Source organism: Amblyomma mixtum, chromosome 1 (assembly GCF_055824585.1).
Source record: "Amblyomma mixtum isolate Tamu chromosome 1, ASM5582458v1, whole genome shotgun sequence".
Taxonomy (NCBI): domain Eukaryota; kingdom Metazoa; phylum Arthropoda; class Arachnida; order Ixodida; family Ixodidae; genus Amblyomma; species Amblyomma mixtum.
The window spans coordinates 24,894,276-24,919,935 of NC_143012.1; the positions used below are offsets into that span (position 1 = coordinate 24,894,276).

The window sequence follows — 25,660 nt, forward strand, 5'->3', positions numbered from 1 at the left end:
AGCAGCGGTTCTACTCTCAGTTCGCTGTTATCCATCTAACTTCTAGTGCAAGGTCATTGCCGATGGTGTAGTAAATACCCGTATTAATAATGGCCCATAAATGTAAATCATTCACTCGAACCGAAGTACTAGAACCACTGCCAAGACTTACTCGATCACTCCATAAGCGTTTGTTGACAACACTGCACCGACTGAAATCAAACGCGGAAGTGAATCCGAGTGGAGCTCTGACCCCTTCCTTACTTCGCCGAGTTCTAGTCGCTCAGAACTCGGCCCTCTCGTCAACCTTTGCCCTTTCCCCCATCTCCTCTACACTTTGGAAAAAGCAGCGTCACACTCTTTCCGACTCCGCCCCCAAGCCAGAAGAGGGGAATCCACCAATCCTCGCGACACAGCGTCGCCATTTTTCATGCTCTTTCCTCTCTCCACATCGCATGAAGAGACGTAACTGCAGCTTTTGTTTTGTGATGCAACGCGGCCGCGCTGGTGGAGAGGAGGATGAGGACGTTTCGGCTCCCGACGGCCACCACCACGTGCGTCGTGTTGGCTGCTTTGCTTGTCTAGACTTTTCGGGGTTTTTTTCCCTCCGTTCCGAGCCCGCGTCTTGAACCGCGGCGCGCCTCGGTCGCGCTTATTCGGGCTCCTCTGCCGCCTCTTGCTCGAAAGGAGAGTCGAAAGAGCGTGTTTGAAACCCGAACACTCGTACACGTGCGTCGCATGAGGCACGCCCATGCAAAATAGCGCGCCAGTCTTGTGTATTCGCAGTTTCAGTCGTCCCTCTCTTCCGTGTTTCTTTTTTTTTTTTTGTCACGTCATCGGATCTTGCGAGGGAGGACTTCACCAAACTGAAACGAACTCTGCCGCGACTAAAACGCGCATGCTATCTTTTTTTTTTTTACCCCGCTGGTATGCCTTCTCCACTACGGTGGTTTATGTTACGTCTCGAAAACCGCACTGCTCCAATGACTGCACAGTCTCTCTACTGCAAAGCGTGCACATGTGGCGCTTTCATTTTTATTTTTTTACGTTTTGCGCAGTTACGCATGTACTGCGTCCAATGGCGCCCTCTATGCAAAACTAAACTTCCTCGCCTGCGGTCGCTTTGATTGCGTCTCGCCGTCTTGCGTGGCATCTTGCTTTCGCTGTGCGAGCTGCCATCGTTAACCATCGTTAACCGAGCACTTCACCATTTAAACTAGGCACAGTTTCACAGACGTTAATGGCCGTACCTTATACTCTGTGCACCCACATTGAGATTTCTGTAGGTTAATTAAGTTGGAACAATGTCATTAGCGAATGCGAATTCAAAAGTCCAAAACTTAACTGTCCTTAACCTTGGTTTTTTTTTTTTTTTCAGTAACGTTATAGCGTGAACCTAGCAGTCTCAGTTGTAGGAATTTTTGTTCGTTTGTTTATTGAGCTTTATGTAACAGGAAAGCAGCAGGTGCAAGAACACCAGATTTATCGAGCACAATCATGGTGTTACGTGGGCTTTGGAGAGCTAGCCGATTATTAGCTCTGTTATTTCGATAGCGCTGTTGCAGACACAACACCATTAAGTACGATAAGTACAAGGTGTTGTATCTAGTGTTTATCCTTTGTCCCACAGCCCTACTGGCTCCCAAAAAAACCCACGCGGTGCCAAGCCGTGATGTTAATGCCGTGCTAACAGACGTTCCAGCTGCGGAGTGAAATTACGCCTCAGTGCTGTCACGTGATGCTGCCAGAAGAAAGCTGTGAAGGGCAGTATAGCAATTGTATTCCAGTTCTATTTAATTTGCACCATTCACCATCGGCTCAAGCGCCACCACCTCTCCGCTTACCTCTGGTATGTGCAGCACGGTTAATGATAACGGACGAAAATCACTTTCGGGCACTAATTAATATACAGCGGGGGGAATTTTTTTCCCATGTTCGCAGTTTTTAAGGAGCGCTGATGCTAAGATTATACCCAAAAAATTTTTTTTCTTCCCTGATGACTAACAATGAAATTTCTTGTAGGGTCCTCATGTGTCCACATCAAGGCTTAAGAGAACTTTAAAGATTTCAATTACACTTCCTTTTGTTGATTGCTGCCAAATGAATTTGTTATATAAACAAATACGCACATTATAGGCACGTTTAAGAGCTCGCGCTTTAAAAACAAGCAAACTAAAGCCAGAAATACCAGAAAAATACCAGGAATACAATCAACAGAAAAATACCAGGGATACAATAAACCTGGAGGCGTCCATTCTGGAAACAATTTTCTGCATTCATATCACCTACTTGACACGTTATTTTCGGATCACGGCACATTTTACTGCGTCCATATTTGTGTACATTATGCCTTGTAGTTTAGGAGGATATCATAGAGTTCAGGTCACGTCTACAAATACGTACGCAGCTTATTAAAGGGATAGAACCAGTGCCGCCGCGGTGGCTCAGTGGCTATGGTGCTCGGCTGCTGACCCAAAAGACGCGGGTTCGATCCCGGCCGCGGCGGCTAGAATTTCTTTGGAGGAGAAATTCTAGAGGCCCGTGTGCTGTGCGATATCAGTGCACGTTAAAGAACCCCAGGTGGTCGAAATTTCCGGAGCCCTTCACTACGGCGTCTCTCATATCCTTAGTCCCTTTGGGACGTTAAACCCCACAAAACCACAAAACCAAACCAAAGGGATAGAACCGAAGAAAAGAAACTGTTATATAAAAGCATCCCATTTTGGGGGAAGCGGCGCTAACGCCTAATACCTGTCGTCGGCCAAACGTGGCGAACCACTTCCTGGCCAACCACCTTGAGCGTCATCAAATCACGACGTCCTCAAAACCCGGTGAACTAGCCACGTCGAGAAAGCTTGAACTCAGATAAGTAGCTGAGTGAATCGAAGCTAAGAATAGCACCACGCACCTTCGGTCATAGCAGAATTCAATAGAATTAAAAGGAAAATGCAAGCAAACAGAGCTACAACGCACTGAAATTCGGTCACAAATGCGATAACCTTCGTTATCGCTATTCGCACTAGCCACACGAGCCCGATTAAGAAAGGCTCGTGAACGAAGTGATGGACAAGACGCGGAGTGGTCCGTGCTCCTAACAATGCAATGGTTTTCGATTGCAGTTACAGCCTTTGCCAAATGTAACCGAGAAACTGTAGTTTGTTTCTTAGCCGCGTCGCGAAGCACTCGTCGCAGCCCTTAACTGACTCTGTGTAAAGTAAGTTGAACCCTTGTACTCATGTTCTGACACCGTTCGGTCTTTAGGGGTACCGTAAAGGCTCCGTTATACGGTCGAGAAACAAAAACCTATTGCACGGTTACTTTTGGCAAGGGGGACACATACATCGCTGTGCTGCCGTTATTATACGTTCACGACGGTCGTCCTCTTTGAAAAGCATCAGCCAGCTCCGAAAGTAATATGATGATGTATTTTTATTGCGCAAGTGTACCTGTGGCCAAACAGCGCCATGGCACAAGGTATTTTCTTCTACTCAAGGTGGTGTCAGGAACCCATTTCCCAAGCATTTCATCCTGAATAAGCCGAGCTCCAGACCAGCGGAAAGCTTGTACCCGTCGTATCACCGGTGCGTACCCGGCGGCACTGGGGATCGAACCCAGCACCTACATAGCATGCGAGGCAGATGCTCAGACCACTAGATCAACGCAGCGCTCCAGCTCCGGAAGTATTGTCGTTATGTCACAATGACATTTTTTTTTTAGTATTGTGGTATTTTCCAGTTGCAGTATAATATTTTTCGAAAGTTCTCTTGCTAGGGCAAGGGACAGCACGTTGGTACTTAAACTTCTATCGTTACTAGCCAAATGGCTGCTGTTGATGCAAGTTCAAAGCCAAAAATACTGCAAAAAAATTGTTGTGACAACAAGATCTTTGTCTTGTTTTTAACAGATAATATGGTACGGTACGATATGGTACAGTACGGTACGGTACAGTACAGGTACAGGTACAGGTACAGGTACAGGTACAGGTACAGGTACAGTACGGTACGGCATGGTATCGTATGGTATGCCATGGCATGTTATCGTATGGTACGATATGGCATGGCATAACGTGGCATAGTATGGTATGGTGCGTCACGGTGCGGCATGGTATAGTATTGTGTGATATGGCATGCCATCGTATCATTTGAATGGTATGGTATGATATGGTAGGGTATGTAATGGCATGACATGGTATGGTATGGTATGGTATGGTATGGTATGGTATGGTATGGTATGGTATGGTATGGTATGGTATGGTATGGTATGGTATGGTATGGTATGGTATGGTATCGTATGGTATGATATGGCATGGCATGACATGGCATGGCATAGTACGGTATGGTTCTGTTTGCAGGCTATAACGTCCTTAAGCTCAGCTGCCGCGGAATGTATTGTGAAGACGGCTTGCAAACGAACACCAGGTGCACCTCAACTTTGGTGGGTCATGCTCACTAATTCAGTATCGAAATGTTGCTACATTCATCCAGTAATTTGGTTAGCGTGCGCCAGCAAAGTATTGCAGAACAAGGTGAAAACCCCCACGGAGGATGTCCGCTAAACAGCCTTGAGACGGGGGGGGGGGGGGGGGGGGGGGGGACAAGTTTAAACGGGTCGTGCATTAAGCGCCTGAAAGACGAGAAATACGCAGCGCTCGAGGAGCCCAAGTGCGCGTGTAGACGCCGAATCACGCGCGCAGTGGGGGTCCCGAGAGAGCGGGCGGCCCCGTATGGACACCAGCCGACGCACTTCAGTCAACCGTTGGTTCAGTCAGCAACGCGTAGCTCCGAACCACGTAATTCGGGGAAAAGTTCCCGACGCGAGGCACATTCCATGTATGCAGTCCAGTACGAAAGGTTACTGGAGTAGTGAACTTTTATTGTGAGTGGCGTTGCGTTTCCCGACAAAAACAGCCTTCAGGTCACTTTGGGGGGATCGCTGATTTAAACTGGCGTTCACTGAAAGGCTCCACTTTGCAGCCGTTGCTGCGTAGATAGGCCTAATTTACAAATAGTCCATCTGTGTTCTTATTTCTCTCCTAATTGGCATTATCTTCTTATTCCCAAATAGATGGACGTCCACTCTAATTGTCTAAATCTTTCCGCCTTATTTTCCTTTCGGGGCCACCTCAACCTTTTCTTTTACTATTAATTTTACTGTTACTTTTACTTTCACTGTTATGTGGAACTTGTTTGTTGGAAATGTATTTATTTGCTTATTTATTTATTTGTGCTGCTGGCCCTAAGATAAGACTGCGAGCAAGAGCTGGTTACAGGAAAAACTGAAATTATTGAGGCGTAACGTCCCAAAGCGACTCAGGCTATGACCGACGCCGTAGTGAAGGGCTCCGGGAATTTCGACCACCTGGGGTTCCCTAACGTGCACTGACATCGCACAGCACACGGGCCTCGAGAATTTCGCCTCCATCGAAATTAGACCCTGTGGCCGGGTTCGAACCCGCGTATTTGGGGTCCGCAGCCGAGCGCCATAACCACTGAGCCACCACAGAGGACTGAAAAACTGAAATTATTCATATACAAACAAAATTAATCAAAGCACAAAAAGCCTTGCTTATACAAACCAAGATCAGAAACGAAGGAGCGCTTGCAGCAGCTATGCAAGGTGATGTGCAAGAGCAAGAAAGCAGACATAACAGCGTTCAAAGCACCTACAAATAAAATTTAGGACTTTTTTGCAAAGGACCCAATCAGTGGGCATCCCACAGTGATAACAGTTGTCTGTTACATTCACTTACCGTGATTGGAAAGAAGGAATTTGTGAAAGTTTCAGTATTGCAGGACTAATCCTTTATTTTTTTATTATTTTTTACTATGAATCAATTGCGTGGTTCGCCTTTTAAATCGATCACGTTGGCCCCGCGTTTGTGATCAGTCTAAGTCTGCCATTTTTACCTGAGTGCTCGTGGAAGTACGCCAACTATACGGGCAGTATGCAAATCTAACCGCTTTCTTCTCGACACATTCCAGCTTATGTTGCTATAGAGTGTATCGGTCGTAAACAATTATTTCATAGTGTGTGAAAATATAGATTGAATTTTTGTGCGCTATTAAATTCACCTCTTGTGCACACTGCCGCGGTGTTTTTCTCAAATAACCAAGCTTCCGCAAGGCCTTCTTCTCAATTTCCAAAACGCACTCATTCTACCTTACCTCCGATGTTATTATTACGCCTAGATATTTATAACTGCACACCGCAGCAAGAGCACTGTTACCTAAGAGCATTGCACCTGTTCCGTTTACTTCTTTTCAGATTTCGGACTGTTGCATCCCAGCCTTCCTGCGTCCTGTGTCTTTTCCGCTTGGGGTTCCCTGCCCTTCGTGCTGTCTTCATGTAAGTCTGCATGTCTACAACTGTATGCGCCTATGTACCAGAGACATTCCAATCAACGACTACGCCGCTTCAAGCGCCGCAGCGATAGCTTGTGTGGTCACGTCTGTTTCTCTCCTTCATCGGGGATCTTCAGTGTAAATGATTTCCTCCTTCGCACTTTGAGCCTACGAGCTGAGCCAGTTTGCACGGCGGTAGATTAGCGAGGATTCTCGCCCTGTGCACGGTATTCGCGCAGAGCCTTTTTACACTGGATCTCGGGTCGTCCTGGTTTATGAGAGGCATGGAATTAATATCCTTCAGATAAATAAAAATAAAAGCAATGCTACCTTAAGACGTGGCAGTCGGTTGCAAAAGCAAGCCTATGTATGGTTGACTGAGAAGCTAGTATCACTGAGCCAAGGTGCTGCCAATAACAAAGCCTGCCATCTGAGAAAGCGTGTATTTCAAATCTAAAGCCTAAAACTCAGTAGTCGAAGAAACTGGCTTTCGTGAGGCACAGCTAAGGCTTCTTGCGCGAAGCGCACTTGCCAGCTGTCGATTTGTAATATCTAACCCATTGGGGCGATCAATATGCGCCTAAGCTAGGAGCTCATCCCGGTGGTCAAATGGAGTCAACGTGATTTAAAAGCTGGAATTAGCATAGAGGAAGCAGTTCTCGGAGAGAACGTCAAGAAATGATATTGGTAACCTGCGCACGAGAGTCCAGATATATATTTCAGGAACTCCATTGAAGATTACTACAAGTCCGACATACGGATACGATCGTATGACAGATCCCAAAGGCCTATAATATCAAAGAAGCTATAATCTGATTCTTCAGCTGAGGTACAGCGGGTAATTGCAATTCAGAATAAATATAAATTGTAGAAAGAGTAAAGATAAGCCACTACTTCTTTGGTATAGCACGGTAAGTGATGTTTAACCTTCCGAAGCTACATGATGGATTTTAAGCACCTGCATGTTGTGTGCAGCGCTTAATGCCATCAGGCCTAGTGATGGCTGGTAATAGTTATGATTATGGGGCATAACGCCTAGATTACTACATTGCCAAGGGACAACGAATATCATTCTCATAATCATCATCATCAACTATACTATGAAGAACCAGCGCAACAGAACACTGCAGACAAGATGAATGAGAACGACCTCTCCTAAATCTCTTTCCGTCTACTATACTGCTTTTTCAGCTATAACACCATTGTTTTCTGACGACCCAAGTTCCTTGGCCTTTTCTGTAACTAGGAAGAACATCCTGACACTCAACAAACGCCACTGAAATATTACCAATGTATGCATGGTTCTTCTTGCCGGTCCAGGTGGTGGTCTTTCATCGTAGGTTCCTCGATTGAATAGTTCATGGTTATTTGGCCAGGACACATGATGCTAATACCAGCAAAAAAAAAAAACTGAGAAGACAATCACACTGTCCTATCCGTCTTCGCCGCATATCCTTCCTAGTACCACATACCAATGATTTTACCAAATTAAGGTGCTGGCCAACATAGTATTATTAAGCCACCCATATGGTTAGAGCAGCAAGTGGTCAGGCCGACAGCCGTGAGGGTCGTCAGCAATGAACGGCCAAGTTTCAAAATTTCAAACAATTGCAAACAGGACCAAAGTGTCTTACCCAGCAGCCATAGCTTCCGGGACGCCGTGCCAGGTCTCAGAGACATCGCCCACTCGTGCTGCCGGAAAGGACGGCAGCCACCTCTTGCACGCCTCCAAGCAAGTGTTTCGAGTCGCGGTCGCAACCTCCTTATATACCCCTCTAAACAGCGAGGACCATGATCCTAAAAATAAGCAGGTGGTTTCGGCGTAGTCCGGGGGCCAGACAGTCGGCGGGTTCATCCTGGCAACAGGTTGTTTGCCGCCCGTCGCGGTGGCTCGGAAGAGGTGGGTATTTTCGGGAAGCCGACCTCCCCGGCGCACCAGGGGAGATCACGCGGTTCCCGTCCGCGACTCGGGAAGGTATCGCTCATGTTTCCGTTTAGGGTCTGCGCATGCGCGGCAAGCGAGGCGCACACTCACCCCTGGAAGGCGTGATGTCACCGTTCCACCGTGTCGCAGTAAAAACAGCACGGCCCATGTCTAGACGGCGCGGCCATATGAGGCGCATGACTGTCATTATGAAATGCGACCTCTTCCTTAGCTTCGATTCTCTTTTCTGTCAGCCCATCGAGGTGGAGCGTGTTTTGCTCTTTGCTCGAACAAAAGGAACATTTTGGTTCAGCGCAAAAGACGAACACAAAGAAAGGAAACGACACAAACGGAGCGCTACTAACAACTGATTTATTGATACATGCAAGAAACACATTTATAGTCTTCACACGCATGCGCACAATCGGGCGGCTCCAGGCTACTTTAACAGTTTTAGATGGCTCACACTTATCTAAGCTCACATTATGCCACTGAAGAAAGCGCGGGAACCAGATAAGGCAGTAACTCTGAACATGAAAATGACAAAAGGAAAAGATATGGATGGGATATGACCGAAACGTTTCCTTTCTTTCCTTTCCTTTCTTTGTGTTCGTCTTTTGCGCTGAACCAAGTTTCAATTATGTCCCACCAACTATCCCAGCACGAAGTTTTGTTAAAATGAACATTTGAACACATCAAAATGAACACAAGTAACAAAATGACGACACATAACAGGTATCGAATTGTCCGAGTGTCTTAGATTGCAGAACGGCTCAAAAGTAGATGTTGAGGGAAATATTTCCGCCAATAAATGAATGGTTCTGAATTGTTAAGTCAAAAAAACATTTTGTATTGAAAAATATATATTTTTTTTTAATTTCTAAGGTTCAGCTTCTATGGGCTAAGTATATGTTGCACCGAGATGACCACCCCCATAAACACATACACAGATGCTCGCGCACGTAGACGTGCCATTTGTCAGAGGTTTAGAGCCCAGAGGGAGCTGATTCTGGGCAACGCCGTGTGACTGAGTATGTACCCCCAGCGTTCCAAGTCACTTGTACGTAAGCGGAACTGTGGTACTCCCCCTTCGAAGGTTAGGACTGCTACGGATGCTACGGCAGCCTCACTACACGGTCTAAATTTCTCAGAAAGGTGGTACGTATAACACCTGAGGCAAACGCATGGGCACCTCACCATAATGTTAAGTCATTACTTCATTTCCTTCCTCTTAACCATATCCGCCGTTAGCAGGTGCCAGGGGCATATTTCTGCTGCTGTCCTGGCCCCCTTTCCTTCCACTCATGCTACCTCCCTCCATGTCAAGCGTCCGCGCACATGCAGTGTAAGATACGGTTACTACTAAAGGGAACACGCGATCGCGTGGCCACTGGGCTTCGCGAAGCGCTGCCGACGAAAGCCGCTGGGTATGGGCGCTACCAAGCGCATTCCGGGAAGGGACGCTTGATGTGTTTCTGCACATGCGCCTTATGCCGCCGATTCTCGCCGTCTTTTGCGGTTGCGCTTCGCGAAGCCCGGCGCCCACGAGATCGCATGTTCCCTTTAACAGAGAAACATACTGTACATTAAGGTATAAACTTGTAGTTCAAACGAGAAGTAAAATGCAGTTTCGAATGCGCCGAGACTCCAACAGCGACGTCTCCCATTACACTCATGAAATTTCGGGACATGCAGCTTCACACGGACCGAAACCAATAATTACAGTCTGCGCCTGTCTACATCCTTCATGTTTCTTCCAAGCTCTCTTTCTAGAAGTTTGAACTTGCAATTTCTTGAAAACGCCATTCTGTACATGTGTCCCAGGTCCCTTTAGGACCTGTACTCATTGGCAGGCGTGTTCAGCGCGTAAGGTTTTGCTTACGATAGCGACGTCATAAATTCCATCCATAGATACTCGTTAAGGATGCTTTAATACAATTAATGTATTTGAGGATACTCGTACAGATACTCATACGCCATAAATTTTGCAGTTTCTGTACATTGTGATGACGTCACCACTACACAATAACATTGCGACAAGACAGATGGGCGTGCTGCTCAACATCTGTTCGCTGAAGATGTGTCATTCACGGTCTGGCTCGGTCCTGGTCTTGCAAGTGTGCTCTCTAGGGAAAGGACAGAGCACAGAAAGCGGTGCAGCTGTCCTCCAGCCTGCGGCCAGCTTTGTGGAGATTAGCAGACGGAGGCGCCACCTCCCAATGGACACCGAAACTCTCTTGAACGTCCTGCGGACGTTTAGGACATCTGTGGGACGTCCAAGGAATTTTCCGTGCCCATTGAGGAGCTCGAACGGGCCGTAACCTATCGATGGCAGGCTGGAACTTGTATTTATCCACCGCAAGCATGTTATGAATAGCGCTGAGTTGTTTGTATGAACGTCAGGGATGTTGTAACACTGTACTAACCGCAGACCTGCATTTTTGTTCGTGGATCATATGCCTGGACTGCGCTGACTGGTGCGATCAAGGAGTCTTGATGACAGCGGAGGGGTGACGTAACTGGGTTTTCAGTTGAATAGAATACACCAGCAACCAATTAAGTAACCCACCTCCTCGAAAATTGGCCTTGGTTCCTCGAAAACCTCTGTTATGGAGAAACTCTATTTTGACGAAACCTCGTTCAGAGCACCTTTAAGAACTGCCCTCAAAATCCAGCTGTGTCGTACCTCCCTTTTTACTAGTCATCGACTAGACAGGAGATTAATTAGAGTGGGTGCTCAAAAAAGAAATGTAAATAATGTTTCCCAGTCCAATCGATGGGACAGCGAGATAGCAGCGCTGTAAGAAACCGACAGCACTTGGTCGTCGTCGTCTACTCCCGCCTCTAGCGAGGAGGCGCTAAAATTGGCAACGCCGCAACTCCTTTGTTTCGGTCGCGCTGCTGCAGCGTCGGCGACCAACCGGGGACGATGTGTGTGCGTGTGTGCACGCTGCAGCGGGGTCCGCTGGGGGTCCTCGCTTCTCGCTCTCGTTGCTGCTTCTACCGTCCCTCTCCCTTTCGTGTCGCCGTATTTATAATTCAAAAAACACTCCTCGCGCCACCGCCACTGCTGAGACGTCGTGCGTGTGTCGTCACCGACGGGTACTCTCCGTTCGGTGACGCAACGCCGGGGCAACCCACACATCGCGACCGTAAATCAACACCGGCTCGCCCGCCGTCAGAAGACGCTGAGGCGACGTCTTCTGTCACCCGCCACACAGTGGACGCGTGTCCCAGGCAGCGCGAAGCCGAACGCTCGACTGTCCCACTCCTCCGACGTCACTAACACCACAGCTAACCTAAACACGTTTCCACACTAACAGCTCAGTAAACTGTGCTCTAAATCATTCTTTAACGCCAACATTGAAGTTCGAAGTCTGTTTGGAAATGAAATTCATTGGCTCGGTATGTCCACGTGGGTGCGGTAAAGTGAGGCTTTAATGCGTCCTTACTAACCCTGCAGCTCGTTCATAGAAAAAATATTCATCTCAATAGGGAACCATGTTGAAGAAGCAAGAAACATTTAAATTTACGAAAATAAGCCCGATTTGTACCTCAGTAAAAGTAAACGCAAAGAACATATACTGTTGGGGCTGACTACAGCTTGAAACTAAAGCCAAACAATGAAACGAACATATATTAGAGTGTGTAATCAAAAGGCCCACATTGATGCCACTGTACAATTTAATGTGGCTTTTATGACGACGTAGCTTTCTTAAGCACGCATAATCTGTGACGGCTATTTATCCCATAAAAGCACTAACAGGTGGTTAGTTAGTTATATTGATTTTAATGGCGCAAAAGCAACTGAGGCTATGATGCGCCAAACACAGGTGGTGCACAGACTATGTACCGTATTTTACGTACTGTGATGGTAACTACGAAAACCATACCCAAACTTTACTGCCTGTCATGTTGTATTTGAGAAAGTGAGCCGAAATATCGTATAGCTTTTGATGAAGTAAAACACTCATTTCTCCTTGTAAATTCCTGCGATGGTTGAACAACCCAGAATGTTTCAAAGAGTTGACTATGTCTATAATTTTTGGATAGCAGTACTAAAGTTCGGGTTTGAAAAGAATATATATAGTATCTAGATTAGTTTTGGTCAAGGCACCCCAGACTAAGTTATCATACGATGTGAGTGAATTAAGCTGAAGTACGTTTGTGAAACGAAGGCGAAAGAGCAGGGCACTAGACTTCTATATTTTTATACGAATCGCGCTAGCATGATCAGATCAGCTTAGATCATTACGTCCACTCTTAAAATTTGTGATACTTTATCGGCAACATTTTGAATTCATTAAAGCGCAGGGGTATGTCATAAAATTGGGGTTTATTTTTGGGAAAGAAAAGCATAAATTTTGTTTTATTAACTTTTTAACTAGATATAGTTAACATGAATCCAACCATGAAACTCTTTCAACCATACATTGACACACTGTTGAAGTACATGATGGTTTGGCGTCATCGGCATAAAGTACGATAACAGAAGTGGAAAGAATGCTGAGAATACCATTTATATATAAATTGAAGAGCAACGGACCAAGAATGGAGGCTTGGGGCACCACATTTTTTTACATTTGTTTACAAAGTAATTTTCTATTAATTGTGCGTCAATCTATGGATTGCATTCAGTTCTAGTTCTTTTTTATCAATTTTTCATGTTTAATTTGTCAAACGCTTTGCTGAAGGCAACGAAAATTTCTATAGTGAACAGTTTATGTTCAATATTAGAAGTTAGGCTGTGGTCAATATCTTGGAGCGGTGTATCTATCTGTTTGTAGGTTGACATCGATACTAATGTTTAGTTATTATATTGTTTGCTTCTCACAACTTACTTTGTATCGCTCTTTCTGCAATTTTTGAAAATATTGCCACTATCGATATTGGATGATTTTGCCCAAGTCGTTTTCAAAGTTTTACAGCCTTCCTTATATATTAAACTTACACGGGCTGTTTTCATAGCCTGATGAAGTACATACCAATGGGCAACATTTCATAACATAGGGTAACTATAATGGGCTGCAGACGAAATTAATGAAAGCTTTGAACGGTATTGTAAACCGTGTGTGTGTGTGTGTGTGTGTGTGTGTGTGTGTGTGCGTGCGTGCGTGCGTGCGTGCGTGTGTGTGTGTGTGTGTGTGTGTGTGTGTGTGTGTGTGTGTGTGTGTGTGTGTGTGTGTGTGTGTGTGTGTGTGTGTGTGTGTGTGTGTGTGTGTGTGTGTGTGTGTGTGTGTGTGCGTGCGTGCGTGCGTGCGCGTGCGCGTGCGCGTGCGCGCGCAACAGGTCGCGCGCCCGCCTCCCACCCAAAAAGATAGCGGTTCAATACGGCTTGATCACCTTTTTTTCTTTTCAGCGAAACTGCTGCTCTACATCATGTTCTCTCGGCCAATCAAGGTTTTCCAGTCACAACGACAACGACGCTGGATTTTCCGCCCAACGGGACCTTGATGCGGATCATATATGATACACTATGCGGTAAGGGGTTAAATCTATCGCGTTATTAATATCAGCGCTCTGTTTTTCTCTTCGCATAGCTCGCTGCTGTGTGCCCCATCCAAATTAGACTTTTCGCTTATCCTTTGAGTCGCCTCTCAATCTTGAGCAGCCCAAACTGCCTCTGGAACCAGCGACTGCAGCTGCGCCACGACATGGAAGTCGTTCCTACTCTGCAAACGCTGCCTCGCGACCCCCACGTGGCCGGGGGTCTCTGCACAACGAACGCGCGCGCGCTCCGTTACAGCAGCGACGCGTGGGGCCAAAGCGCGCGAGGACGCGGGCAAAACACGTGCGCGGCGCGAGATGAACGCCACGCCACTCTTTTTTGGCTCTTTTTTCGCTTCTTCTTTCCTGGCCCATGCAAAGGACTTGAGGCGACACGAGATCTCCTTTGTCTCTGTTCCACGTGGGCGCGTGCCGACTTCATAGGCGCGGCGCGTAACGTACCGGTTTTGCGGCCACCCCACGGGGGTCTCCAGCCTTGCTTCTTAAGGCAGAGACACTACAGTCATGGTATCTTACTACAATCTAAGAAGTATGATCCCGTGAACAAAAAGAAATTGACTGATGGTTTAGCATTGCTAAGCGCAAAATATTGTGCGAAAGCACAGTTTTTTGCTCGTGGACACTACCGCCACGTGCGAGAAAGCGCGATTGAGGTGTCCACTTACTGTAGATCCCTTGAATATAAATTCGCTGGCGGTCGAGCATTCTTAAACACGAAATATTGCGCCAAAGCACAGTTTTTTGCACGTGGACACCACCGCCAAGTACCAGAAAGCGCGACTGAGGTGTCCACTGACCCAGGGAGCCAGTTATTCGTGTCTTCAACTTTTTCGTCGTCAATTCTAACTTACCCAGTGTACGCCGGTGTATTATGTTTCATTTCGGCGTTTCTGCAGCAGTGTTGTCAACGCCAATACGTATTGCTCTAGGGCAGTGTTTCTGCCTCACCATTTTCCACGTCAACGCATGCAGCGCACATCTATCAGTCGCCACTGCTATACGTAGCTCAAAATGTGATTAGTTTGATGGTAGTATTGGTTGATGAAGAAGACGATACTCAGGGCACAACGTGAGAGTGTTGCAGTTTCACACGAGTTGTGATCGGCTGCTGTGATCTTTGTTGTGTTCTGTATTGCTTGATGTTGGACGTTGTTTGTAGAAGCCCAGCAATAAACAAAAAAGGGAGATAGTCTATTGCTCTCGTGCAGTGGCCAGCGAAGCTGATTTGTTTCCGCCGTTGGTTCGAGTCCCAGTCGCGGCAATATATATTTTACTTTATTTATTTATGGTTTTCCCAAGGTCACCCTCAAGGTCGAGCTTCACACAAACCGGTGAGCCTGTTTGACCTCGTGAAGTAGTGCTTCCGCACTAAAATTGACACTTTACTGTACCTTTCCTGTCCTCATAACCATCTTATTATTTACGCTATTTATTTCTTCCAGGACCAGCGACTTTAAACTGTTGCTGCTTAGAAAGAGAATTTACGCTGTCGTTCGCAACAAGTGGAACAAATCCAGATTAATTCCTACATCGAAAGGACTGGTCCTAATTCAGATGTGAAGTGTGTCGTCTGTGGAGCAGCGGCCTGATTCATTCACAACCAAGCGCTCACAGAAATGGACGCTTGGCTGTCGTCCTGTCGAGGTATAGGCCTGTCGCGCGCCTTCCCGTTCGTCTTCCGTATTTCAATGTGTTGACGCCCGCGCCCGCTAAGCGGCGACACCTTCAGCCCTTCACTTACTGCCTGCACTCCATACAGAAAGGAGTAAAAAGAGGGCAAGGTGTCCTCTAGAGCACTCCATTTTATGAAAGGCAATACTCCCTTTTTACTCCACTTACATCGTGGAGGCCACGTGGATCTAGGACTAGTCCTAGTCCCGGGTTCCCTAGTACTGGACACCTACTAGAATTTATAAGGGACTGGCCTGTAAGCCCTTAAGGCCAGTCCCCACTCTCTCCTGTAAATAGCAGATATACTCCCGTTTAGGCGTGTTGGTATTAGTCAATATAAGCCACTCCGGCCGTGCTAGGACCCGCCCTCACCCAGTGTCCTAAACCCTGCGTTCTGAAACACGAAATTAAAAAGCTTATTTGAAAATTTTAGTTACTTGGTCACATCTTAATTCTACTCTGTCCAATGTCCACATTAACGTACAATCCCCTTGTGCAAACTTCATCGATGTGTCTTTCACAGGTCTTAAAAGAAAAGTCAGTATGAACTAAAAAAAAATGCTCTACATTTTTACAGTCAACTCAAGTATGAAAGGTTGTAACAGGGCATTTATACCCGTGTACTTATTTCTTTTTGACTTGTGTATATGTGTGATTGTGTACATAAGCTGTAAATAGTTTCTACTTCCCCCACGGTCTCTTTTACTGTCAACTACTGCATTTATTCCCTTTCCCCAAAACCCAACAATCTTTTTTAACGTCTTATTTCATGTTCCTTTTATTTTCGCCGATCGCCGGTCAGGTGCCTGATGAACATGTAATAGTTTCCGCAGCTGGCACCCATTTTTCCTTTTCCTTGCTTTATTACTGTTCAAACAAAACCGCTACCACCAACAACACGTCTCCTTGAATAAAAGACGCAACGATTTTTCACTCCCCATTTTGAACACAAAGTACAACAATGCCTGACATATCATTTTAAATTCAAGAAGCAACGTCACACTCCGGATTGCCAATGCGCAGTTAGAGGAACACTCCCCGAAAATAGTTCCAATAAAACAAAACTGCCGACCTCAGCCGCTTGAAAATTGGACTAGCCAATATCTAACCATGCAATGTCGCAGTCATTAACGAATTCACACCAACTAGCCCAACTGTCTTCCATGATCATATCTAACCAAGGCCGTCGCGACTCCTCGAGCGAAGCCCATGTGCGTTGTGCGGCGGAACGGTGGAAGGCACACGGGTCGGCACAATTTGCGCGTCGGACTCCGCAAACCCACTTTCTTCACTGGTTCCAAGAAGACGCGAGTCGAACGAAGGTGGGCGGCTATTTGGCTCCCCTTCCCTCTCCTACCCTTCTCCTCGGCCTAAGAAGCGAGAGTGCGAGTCTCTCGGGCGCGCTCACCTTTGCTCCCTCTCTCCACTTGTTTTTCGATGACGTCATTCACCGCCCGCTGAAACAACTGCGGCGCTGTGTCGCGAAGGTGCCACCGTGCCCTCGCTCTTACGCATTGCGCAATCGTAATCGTCATCAGCAAGAGAAAAGACCACATCACCTGCTCCAACGTCACTGCGCAGCTGCGGACGATTCACCTTTTTTATTCCAGGCTCGGTCGTCGGTGTCCATTCACACGGCGCTGGTGACGTCATTGGCGCTGGCTCGCCGGAGCGCCCGCGAGTGTGTGTGCGTATGCGGTGCTTAGTTCCAGCAGCGAAAGCAACGAGGAGCGAAGAAAAGAAGAAAAGAAAGAAGCGGAGATGAAAAGAAAAAGCGATAACGGGCTGGAGGAGCCCGTGGCCCACGAAAATACCGGGCTAGCGCTCAGCGCCGGAGTCTCGGCGTGTTCTGGAACGCGGCCATCTTGGCTCAAGTGCACGAGGTCTCTAGGTGCCCATCTGGACGCATATCTCCGGCGCTTCTCTCAGAATCTGCCGCTTGCTTCGCACGAAGCCTGCTCATTCCGGGACCGCTATTTTCCTTTTGCATTCCCTTAAATATACTGGGTTTTATTTTTATTATAAAAATGCAGTGAAGCGCCGCTAACGAGTGGCATCGCAGTTGTAATGCCAAGAACGCTTGACAAAATTAACAACTCACTGAATCGAAATAATTTCGCACTTCTGATCACCGCGATCTCATAAAAACGTCGCAGAAGTGCGGTCATGGCAACGCTTCAAATGATGTAATCGGAGTAGTTCGTTGTTGCCAGATTAGTACGCCCGGTATGTTTCTCGGAGAGCAACGGATGGCTATGAGGAGGAGCTACCAAAATGGCTGTTACCGCGGTTATTTTTTAGATTAGATTACTGTCTCAAAGGCAGACCAGTTCAGAGGCAAACTGTTTATCAACACCTCAATATCGGTCACCTGCCATTCCAAGATTCTCTCATATAGAAACATTTAGTGGCGTCTTTAAATGCATCCACATCCCTTCACGAATGTCACCCTGAGTGTGAACAGCAAAGATCGCTCCGCAGGCCACGCAGATATCGATAAACATCCACTCGTCCCAACACCAAGTGTGGGAATGCACGAACGCAAACTGGGCAAGGGCTGCAGCTGAAAACCTTCTTGGACAAGGGCAACGTAGCAACGAAATTCTGTCAAAAAGCCCGACAACCACGGGCGGCTCACTAGAGATCTTTGGAAAGAAGCCCCCAAGGCTTGAATTCCTCTACAAATGCGAGGCGTCGCAATGCTCAGAGCAATACCACCTAGATTAGCTCTAAGTAATCTAGGTGGTATTGGTCAGAGCTTCCGGGGTCCATGGTTTGCATAGAAATGCGTTATGCATTCGTTGTCAAATGGTAACTACTGTTCACAAGGTTCCGAGTTTCTCGGAAGATGAGGTGGTTTGGTTTTGGTTTTATAGGATTTAACGTCCCAAAGCGACTCGGGTTATGAGAGACGCCGTAGGGAAGGGCTCCGGGAATTACGACTACCTGGGGAAGATGAGGGGGAAATATTGCGTACCTAAGCGTAAGGTACCAGAATTCTCAATTCGATCAATCTCTGACGCAACTCTATCTTGCTAGAGTACCGGACGTGCAGAATTCCGAAATGTAACGGCGATTTTCTCGTCCAAACAGCCCGCCGCCGGACTGAGCTCAACGCAACTACACGGGAAAGTGGACCTAATGGCGCCGACACAAGAGCCGTGTCTCTACTGTTGTTGTTGTTGCGACTGAGAGAAGGATGAAAAGGAAATTGCACGGGCCTGCTTAATGGCTCGTGCCGAGCCACCACCGCTGCCACGTGCAGATAGAGGCGCCCTATGCAATAGGGCATGCTCGGCGAGCGGGCACTGCACAGTCGGAGAGCGAGGGCGAGGAGGTATGGCCCATGCGAAGTGCGAATAGGCAATGCTGCAAGGAGGAGAGAGAAGCGAGCCTGCATGCCACCGTGCGCCAATTCGAATGCACGGCGCGTGTTGCGTCACTCCTTTCAAACGCACAGCACAAATTGCTCGGACGGATGATCATTCGAAGGCCCGCGATAACGTGAGGAGGAGAAAACGATAATATCGTGCGAACGGCGTGAGTTTATACGTGGTTTATGAAAGATGTGCTCGCTCTACTCCACAAACCTAAAAAGGTGCACAGAATCAGAGAAAAAGTGCGCATCGTCCTTTTTAACCGCAGTGCATGTAAGGAAGACTCCCTGTCTTCTTTACGGCATATACTGTTTGCCCAGCTATGAGTGAAGATCTTCCCGTAATCAGGCCAGCAGTGCGAAGCATTTGTTTTACGTTTAATTCTTATGTATAACGAATCTGCTGTACTTAGGTGCAACAGAACGCTTAGTCCATTTAATTTAGTCTATTTTTTCTTTCAATATAAATATACGGTATATTGTTCGTACCCTTCCGTACCCTCCGTACAATGTCAACCCTTCCCTCTATGATGTGCGCTGAGCGGGATGCTTGGAATAAATGCACTGTCGCTTTCCACCACCTCTTTTCCAAGCGATTTATCACCGCCATAATCACGCCAGTAATCGTTGCGAAGTGGTGCCGAAATTATTTTTTTTTATTCTTATTATTCCAAGTGTCCCTCTGTACGCTCGTTCAGCTCAGAACCGCACTGGCTTTCTCTCAACGGCAGCAGAGACCAAATATAAAACGACGAGTCACTCAGGTGCAGTGGTGCCAGGGATGTGACTCAGGTACCGCGCTTGCAGGCAAGCCACCCCCTTTTTTAGTTCTTCTGCTTGATCCGAGCCAGAATGCCCTCCGAGCTTGTTTGTTCAGCGAACCATGGTGTTTGCTTGTTTCTAAGTGTGACGGCTGTCACGCTTATTTGCGTGTCACTTTTAGTTGTCGGTTCAGGCGTATAGCGCGTGGTAAAGAAGATGGGGTTGGAAAATGTTGCGGTGGTATACTGATGGATGGAAGGACAACAAAACGCAAGTGTAGGTGTATTAAAATCTCGGTCGAGGCTCGTTGGTTCTCTGTGAGAGTTAACAAACGGAAAACTGCGCAATTAAAAAAGGCACTATAAAATGCACAAGCGGTGCCCCCGCAGTGCTTGATAACGGGACATCTTTCTTTATTTAACAAATATGCGTCTGTACGTTTCATGTAGGTCAGAAAACAAATAAACTTCAAAACGTCACAGCGGTGCTCGGCAGCTGTACGGGGAAGAGCCGCGAAACAGTGCTCTCCTCTTGGACGGCTAATACTTCTACCTCAGCTGGATCTGAACGTTCTTCACCGTAGACAACAAAAAAAGATGGTTAGCCGCATTCACTACCAAAATTTGCTACTCATCATCATCATCATCAGCCTGACTACGCCCACTGCAGGACGAAGGCCCCTCCCATGTCTCTCCATTAACCCTGTCCTGTACCAGCTGAGGCCACCGTACACCCGCAAACTTCTTAATCTCATCCGCCCACCTAACTTTCTGCCGTCCCCTGCTACGCTTGAATTCTCTTGGAATCCCCTCAGTTACCCTTAAGGACCAGCGGTTATCTTGCCTTCGCATTACATGTCCTGCCCAAGCCCACTTCTTCCTCTTGATTTCGACTAGGATTTCATTAAACAGCTTTTGTTCCCTCACCCACTTCGCCCGCTTCTGATCTCTTAACGTTACACCTATCATTTTTCTTTCCATAGCTCGCGGCGTTGTCCTTAACTTAAGCTGAACCCTCTTTGTTAGCCTCCACGTTTCTGTCCCATAGATGAGTGCCGGTAAGATACAGCTGTTGTATACTTTTCTCTTGAAGGATATTGGTAAACTGCCGTTCATGATCTGAGAGAGCCTGCCATATGCGCTCCACCCCATTCTTATTCTGCTAGTTATTTCCCTCTCATGATCGGATCAGCTGTCACTACCTGCCCTAAATAGACATACTCCCTCGCCACTTCCAGCACATCCCCACCATTTGCGAACAGCTGTTCTCTTGCTAGGCTGTTGAATATTGTTTTGCTACTCATGACGAAAAACTTTCCTAGAACCGAGTTGGGCGCCTGAACTTAGGTGATCGGTCATGCCCACTGCGCTGTTTAAAGAAGGAAGCGAAGTCTAGCGAAGATATTCTAGTCGACGTGGATTTGAAATATGAGTGGTACTGTTCTAAGTGCCTCCTCAGCATTCCAGTGCTTTCAAAATGACAAGATTAGGAACATTTCTTCACGAAAATGAACGTCGGTTCCCCAACAAGCCCCAAAATCGGCGCTTTTTGTTTGTAACCGATTTCGTATTATTATTTTGTTTGTTTGTTTGTTTGTTTGTTTGTTTGTTTGTTTGTTTGTTTGTTTGTTTGTTTGTTTGTTTGTTTGTTTTTACCAGAGGATTTTAAAGATGCTTCCTGTTTAAAACCGAAGAGCACACGGCCTACTTATTTGTCACCGCCGGCGGGCGGCTTTGTCATCTTTTCAAACAGTGTACGCGGAGCGACTTGCTTTGTAGACGTTTTCGTTAGATAGTCAATTCGGGGAGGACTGCAATCGTGCGCGGGTGATTCGGCGATACTCAAGGCTATTTCATAACGAAGTGTACGCTCAACCGCTTCCGCTAGAAAATGTTCCCTAGATTCGCTCGTGAACGTAGTCGTGTTTAGTCCCTAACGGGCGCATTTCTTTTTTTCGGTTTGGTTTGGTTTGGTTTATGGGGTTTAACGTCCCAAAGCGACTAAGGCTATGAGAGACGCCGTAGTGGAGGGCTCCGGAAATTTCGACCACCTGGGGTTCTTTAACGTGCACCGACATCGCACAGTACACGGGCCTCTAGAATTTCTCCTCCAAAGAAATTCTAGCCGCCGCGGCCGGGATCGAACCCGCGTCTTTTGGGTCAGCAGCCGAGCACCATAGCCACTGAGCCACCGCGGCGGCTCTTTTTTTCGATAATGGTAGCGAAATTTCCTTTCAGCACCCTTGCTACCATCTTTCGGCAAAGAAAAAAAAAGTGTGTTGAACGAGTCCTACCATTACATCGCACTTGCCTTGAACTAGACATGGAGTGCCAGAAAACACACCACAATCTACACTCGTCATGATCCAGAAATGACTGTCGGCTTATGACGAGTCTGACTCGTCCAAGTCGGCTATGGAGTTAAATTTCCCTCCGGCGCCATGGTTCTGCCCGATGACGTCATATGTTCATCAACAGTATGTATATAGAGACAGTATGGACTCACATGAAAGGAAGTGCGACTCACATGAAAGGAAGTGCTCGTCGTCCCCCCTGCCGGCCAATGGGGCAGTCGGCGCTTGTACAGGCAGACCCGGCAGGGTTCTTGGCAGCGCTAGCGCGTCACTGTCGTCGCGCAGTGGAATGACGGGATGGTGGGGGACTCGGTAGTCGAGTGAATCCAGGGAAGCCGCTCTGGGTCCGGCCTGGTACCGGAGGAAGAGTTCCTGCCGCTGCTGCTGCCCGTATCGAGGGGCCGTCGAGTCTTGGACCAGGGGCCCGTACTGGGCCGACGGCGGGGCGAAAGGCGCCTGGCGGCCCTCCGACGGCGCCCTGCTGCCTCCGGGAAGCCCACCGCTGCAGCCGTCCATGCTTGAGGAAGGGCAGGACATTCTGGCGAACGGAAGACATTGAAGGGCATGGGCATCAATAGTGCATCAGCGTGGTTTATTATAGGCTACGAGAAAAAGGTCATAAGGGAAGACTGAGGACAACTCCATTTAATTTTGTTCTCAGTAAAAATTAATTACTGGCTCCTTCTCGATGTGCTGATATTTGTTCGGTAGCAAAAGACGCATTTATGGCTGAGAACTTAGTGCTTGAAATTCTTCCTGCCACTCAATTCGAACTAGTGATGTCGACACCGAAATGGATTCTGCGATCACCATTTGAAGTGAACGGTGGTGACATATAGGCCCCGAGATCCGTACCATGGCGGAATGACATCTGGTAGATACGTTTAGAGATTAGCGCAACTCCTGCACCACGCTACTGTGCATACGGACAAGTGACACTTCCTCCCTTGCTGTTCCGAAGAGCCCTCTATGTCTCGAATACATCTCGAATTGTTGCATGACGAAAAGAGCGCCTCTACCAGTTCGGAAGAGTTCAGGCTTTCCGAGCCCACAGGTTGTTCGCAAGTTTCGAGCGGACGGTAAAAAAAATAAATGTTCACTGACGACAAGCCACATTTAGTGACGTCATTTCACATTTAAATGACGTCATTGCTTAATTTCCTTACGACTCTCTTTTGACCCTAGACTCAAGAAATACCCTCCACCAGACGATCGGTAGAGTTTGGAAGAGTTCAGGCGCTGAACGCATCAGGCCGTCTCATGAGTTTTGAGCGAAGTTCAAAAAAGAGAAAGTGCAAGAAATAAATGCAGACGAAAGCGACATGTTAGCGACCTCTCCCGAGAGTGACGTGATAGAAGATAAGCTTAAAGAAGCCTCGAGTGGGCAGACGAAGCCGTCATATGCACGAGCTGCGGATGCTAATTTTGAAAGCACCGTTTATTTCGTTGCACTCTTTCCGTTTCTTCTTCGAGCACCGAGCTAAATAAACGACACGGCCGCTTTACGGCGGAGCCATTTTACGGGCGAACGCTGGAGAAGCAACAGAAACGACGGCGGGGTGCTGGAGAAAAAACTGCCCGGAGCCGCGGGTTTACACTGTGGTCTGGGTAAACAACGACTGGACGCTCGTGCAGGCCTTAGGAAGAGAGATAGCGGTATACATATTCGTGTCCGCCTGCTTCTGCCTCCGCTCTGAGACACGCCACGGTGCTTGTGCGCTGGTAAGTTTCAGGATGTCGAAGATCTCAGCGAAGAAGACCGGGGCAGCAGAGACTCCGCGAAGTAAAAATTCCGATGGCAACTTAACGACCGTGCTTCGCTGGAGACTCTGCTCCCACGTCTTGGCGTTCTTCGTAGTCTGGGCGCTCGTCCAAGTCTGTCCAGTCACGGCTCGGGAATTCTCATCTCAGAAGTAAGTTTTACCGAAGAAGCGGTGGTTGGGAGGATTGTTGGAATCCGGGAGAACAACGCAGATGACCACATTGGGAAGAATAACTGAGTTTTTAGCTGAACACAGGCTTTCACGTGAACGGAAGCCAACCACTCTGATGCACTGTTTGATCACTGCATTTTGTACATATGCACTTTGAGGGGACATGGAGAGATGAGAACACGTAACCTGTGGTTTGTATCGGAAACGGAGTGGTGTTAAAGAGAGGAGAAACGTAGTCATGTCCTTCTTTCCTGTGCATCTATAGTGTTCCTAACAGGAACGCTATGTACAGTCTTTGTCAAAAGTAACCAGGCTGCATGGTTTGCTTCTGGCTCGTACAATGGAGCCCTTACAGCTCCCCTGAAGCTGAAATGGTTGTCAAAGCTAAGAACTGGGGGTCTTCTTACCTTCCAACACCTTTTGATCTTTAGGAAAGCCACAAAGGCTCCCCTATTCAAGCTACAAGCAAACCATGCAGCCTGGTTACTTTTGACAAAGACTGTACATCCAGCAACTAGCGCCATCTGTTGACCGCCAGTAGCGAGCACCGTGTAACTCAGTGAGGATATTTTGTACTTGAAATTTTAAGAAATCTAAACAATCTGGAGAAATTATGCGCAAACATGGTGATCCCTATTGCAGACATTTCCTCCTTGCTACAAAATATCAGCTATAAAATGTTTCATGACCAGGCACACCGAATACTTCCCACGACCATAGAAGATCAATGCACGAAGCATTCGAAATTCACGCGATTATTTTGAGTGTCCAGTGCCACGCGTGTCGGGGTGGCGGCTATGCAAACTAGAAGGGTTTGTCCAGATTTCCTACGCTTGAGGGAGCGCCAGAGAGTCAGGCGGGTGTCTGAGGTTAGGAAGCTTGTATGGATAGGGGACCACGGCCGCCGCAGGGCATGGTTAGTCGGAGGTCAGTGAGGAAAGTATTTGGCCTGCCATAGACGTAATCTGCCTTAATACGATCATAACAATGATAACAGAAATCTTGTCTTTACGTTCCACAAGTATATATTCGTGCAAAACAACTGCGTTGAGAACAAGTGAGCTTTGCCGCTAACCAATTCGGAACTTGTTGATTACATACAGACGGCGCACACGATCAGTAGTCAAGGTAATTATTTTTTATGTTATTCATAGCCCCAGCAGGTCATGAGCAGGTCTTCTTTTTTTTCGCACCTAAAAGTCTTAAATTCATTGTAATAGAATTCCCTCCGGCTTGTTGAAGCGCATCCAGACAAAAACAACAAGAGTAGACTGTGAATGAAGATGAACAACAACGTGATAACGTCTTCCCACCCCATTGAAGTATCGCAGGTCCAGAGTGAGGATAACAAAAAAAAATGGATGCGGTTTAGCTCTGGTCAAACATGGAGTGACGCGAGAGCTTCGCCGAGCCGCCTACTTATACAGCCGCGACACCTCTCCCCCTCTCCACCCCCTTTCCCACTCGACACGGCGCATGCGCACAGCTGTTGCAGCTCGGTTTCGCCCGCGGCAGCAGCAGCAGCTCCGCACCACGTGACCAACCGGCTCAAGGCCACGGCGCCGCCACGGAGCTCAAGGGGTGCCACGCTGAAGGCTCGAAGAGCTGGCGTAGTGTAGCTCTCGCTACACTTAAGCTCCTCCTTAAGGGTATGACGTAGTGCAGGTGGTGCAGCGGTTAAGCGATGCGCCACTGCCCCGCGATGGCAGGTGCTGCCACCGGCGGGGCTTTTGCGACCCAGGTTGCTCTTCGAGAGCAACCAGTTATTGATTTAACTTCTACCTGCCATGGCTGTGTGCGCATGTTGTGACG

The 25,660-nt window shown here is 47.5% G+C and overlaps 1 protein-coding gene across 5 annotated transcripts in view; it reads right to left on the reverse strand.

The window, feature by feature from the left end:
* Positions 1–25,660, reverse strand: part of LOC149365772 (uncharacterized) — a 64,803-nt gene that overhangs the window by 17,518 nt on the left and 21,625 nt on the right. Inside the window, exon 2 of one of the 5 annotated variants that reach the window (XM_089545943.1) lies at positions 22,088–22,452. The exons of 1 other annotated variant lie outside the window; for it this stretch is intronic. In XM_089545943.1, the coding sequence (XP_089402069.1) occupies positions 22,088–22,451 (364 nt within the window). In that variant the 5' untranslated portion in view covers position 22,452. 3 more of the 5 variants (XM_089545966.1, XM_089545950.1, XM_089545959.1) reach the window with 3 other exon arrangements.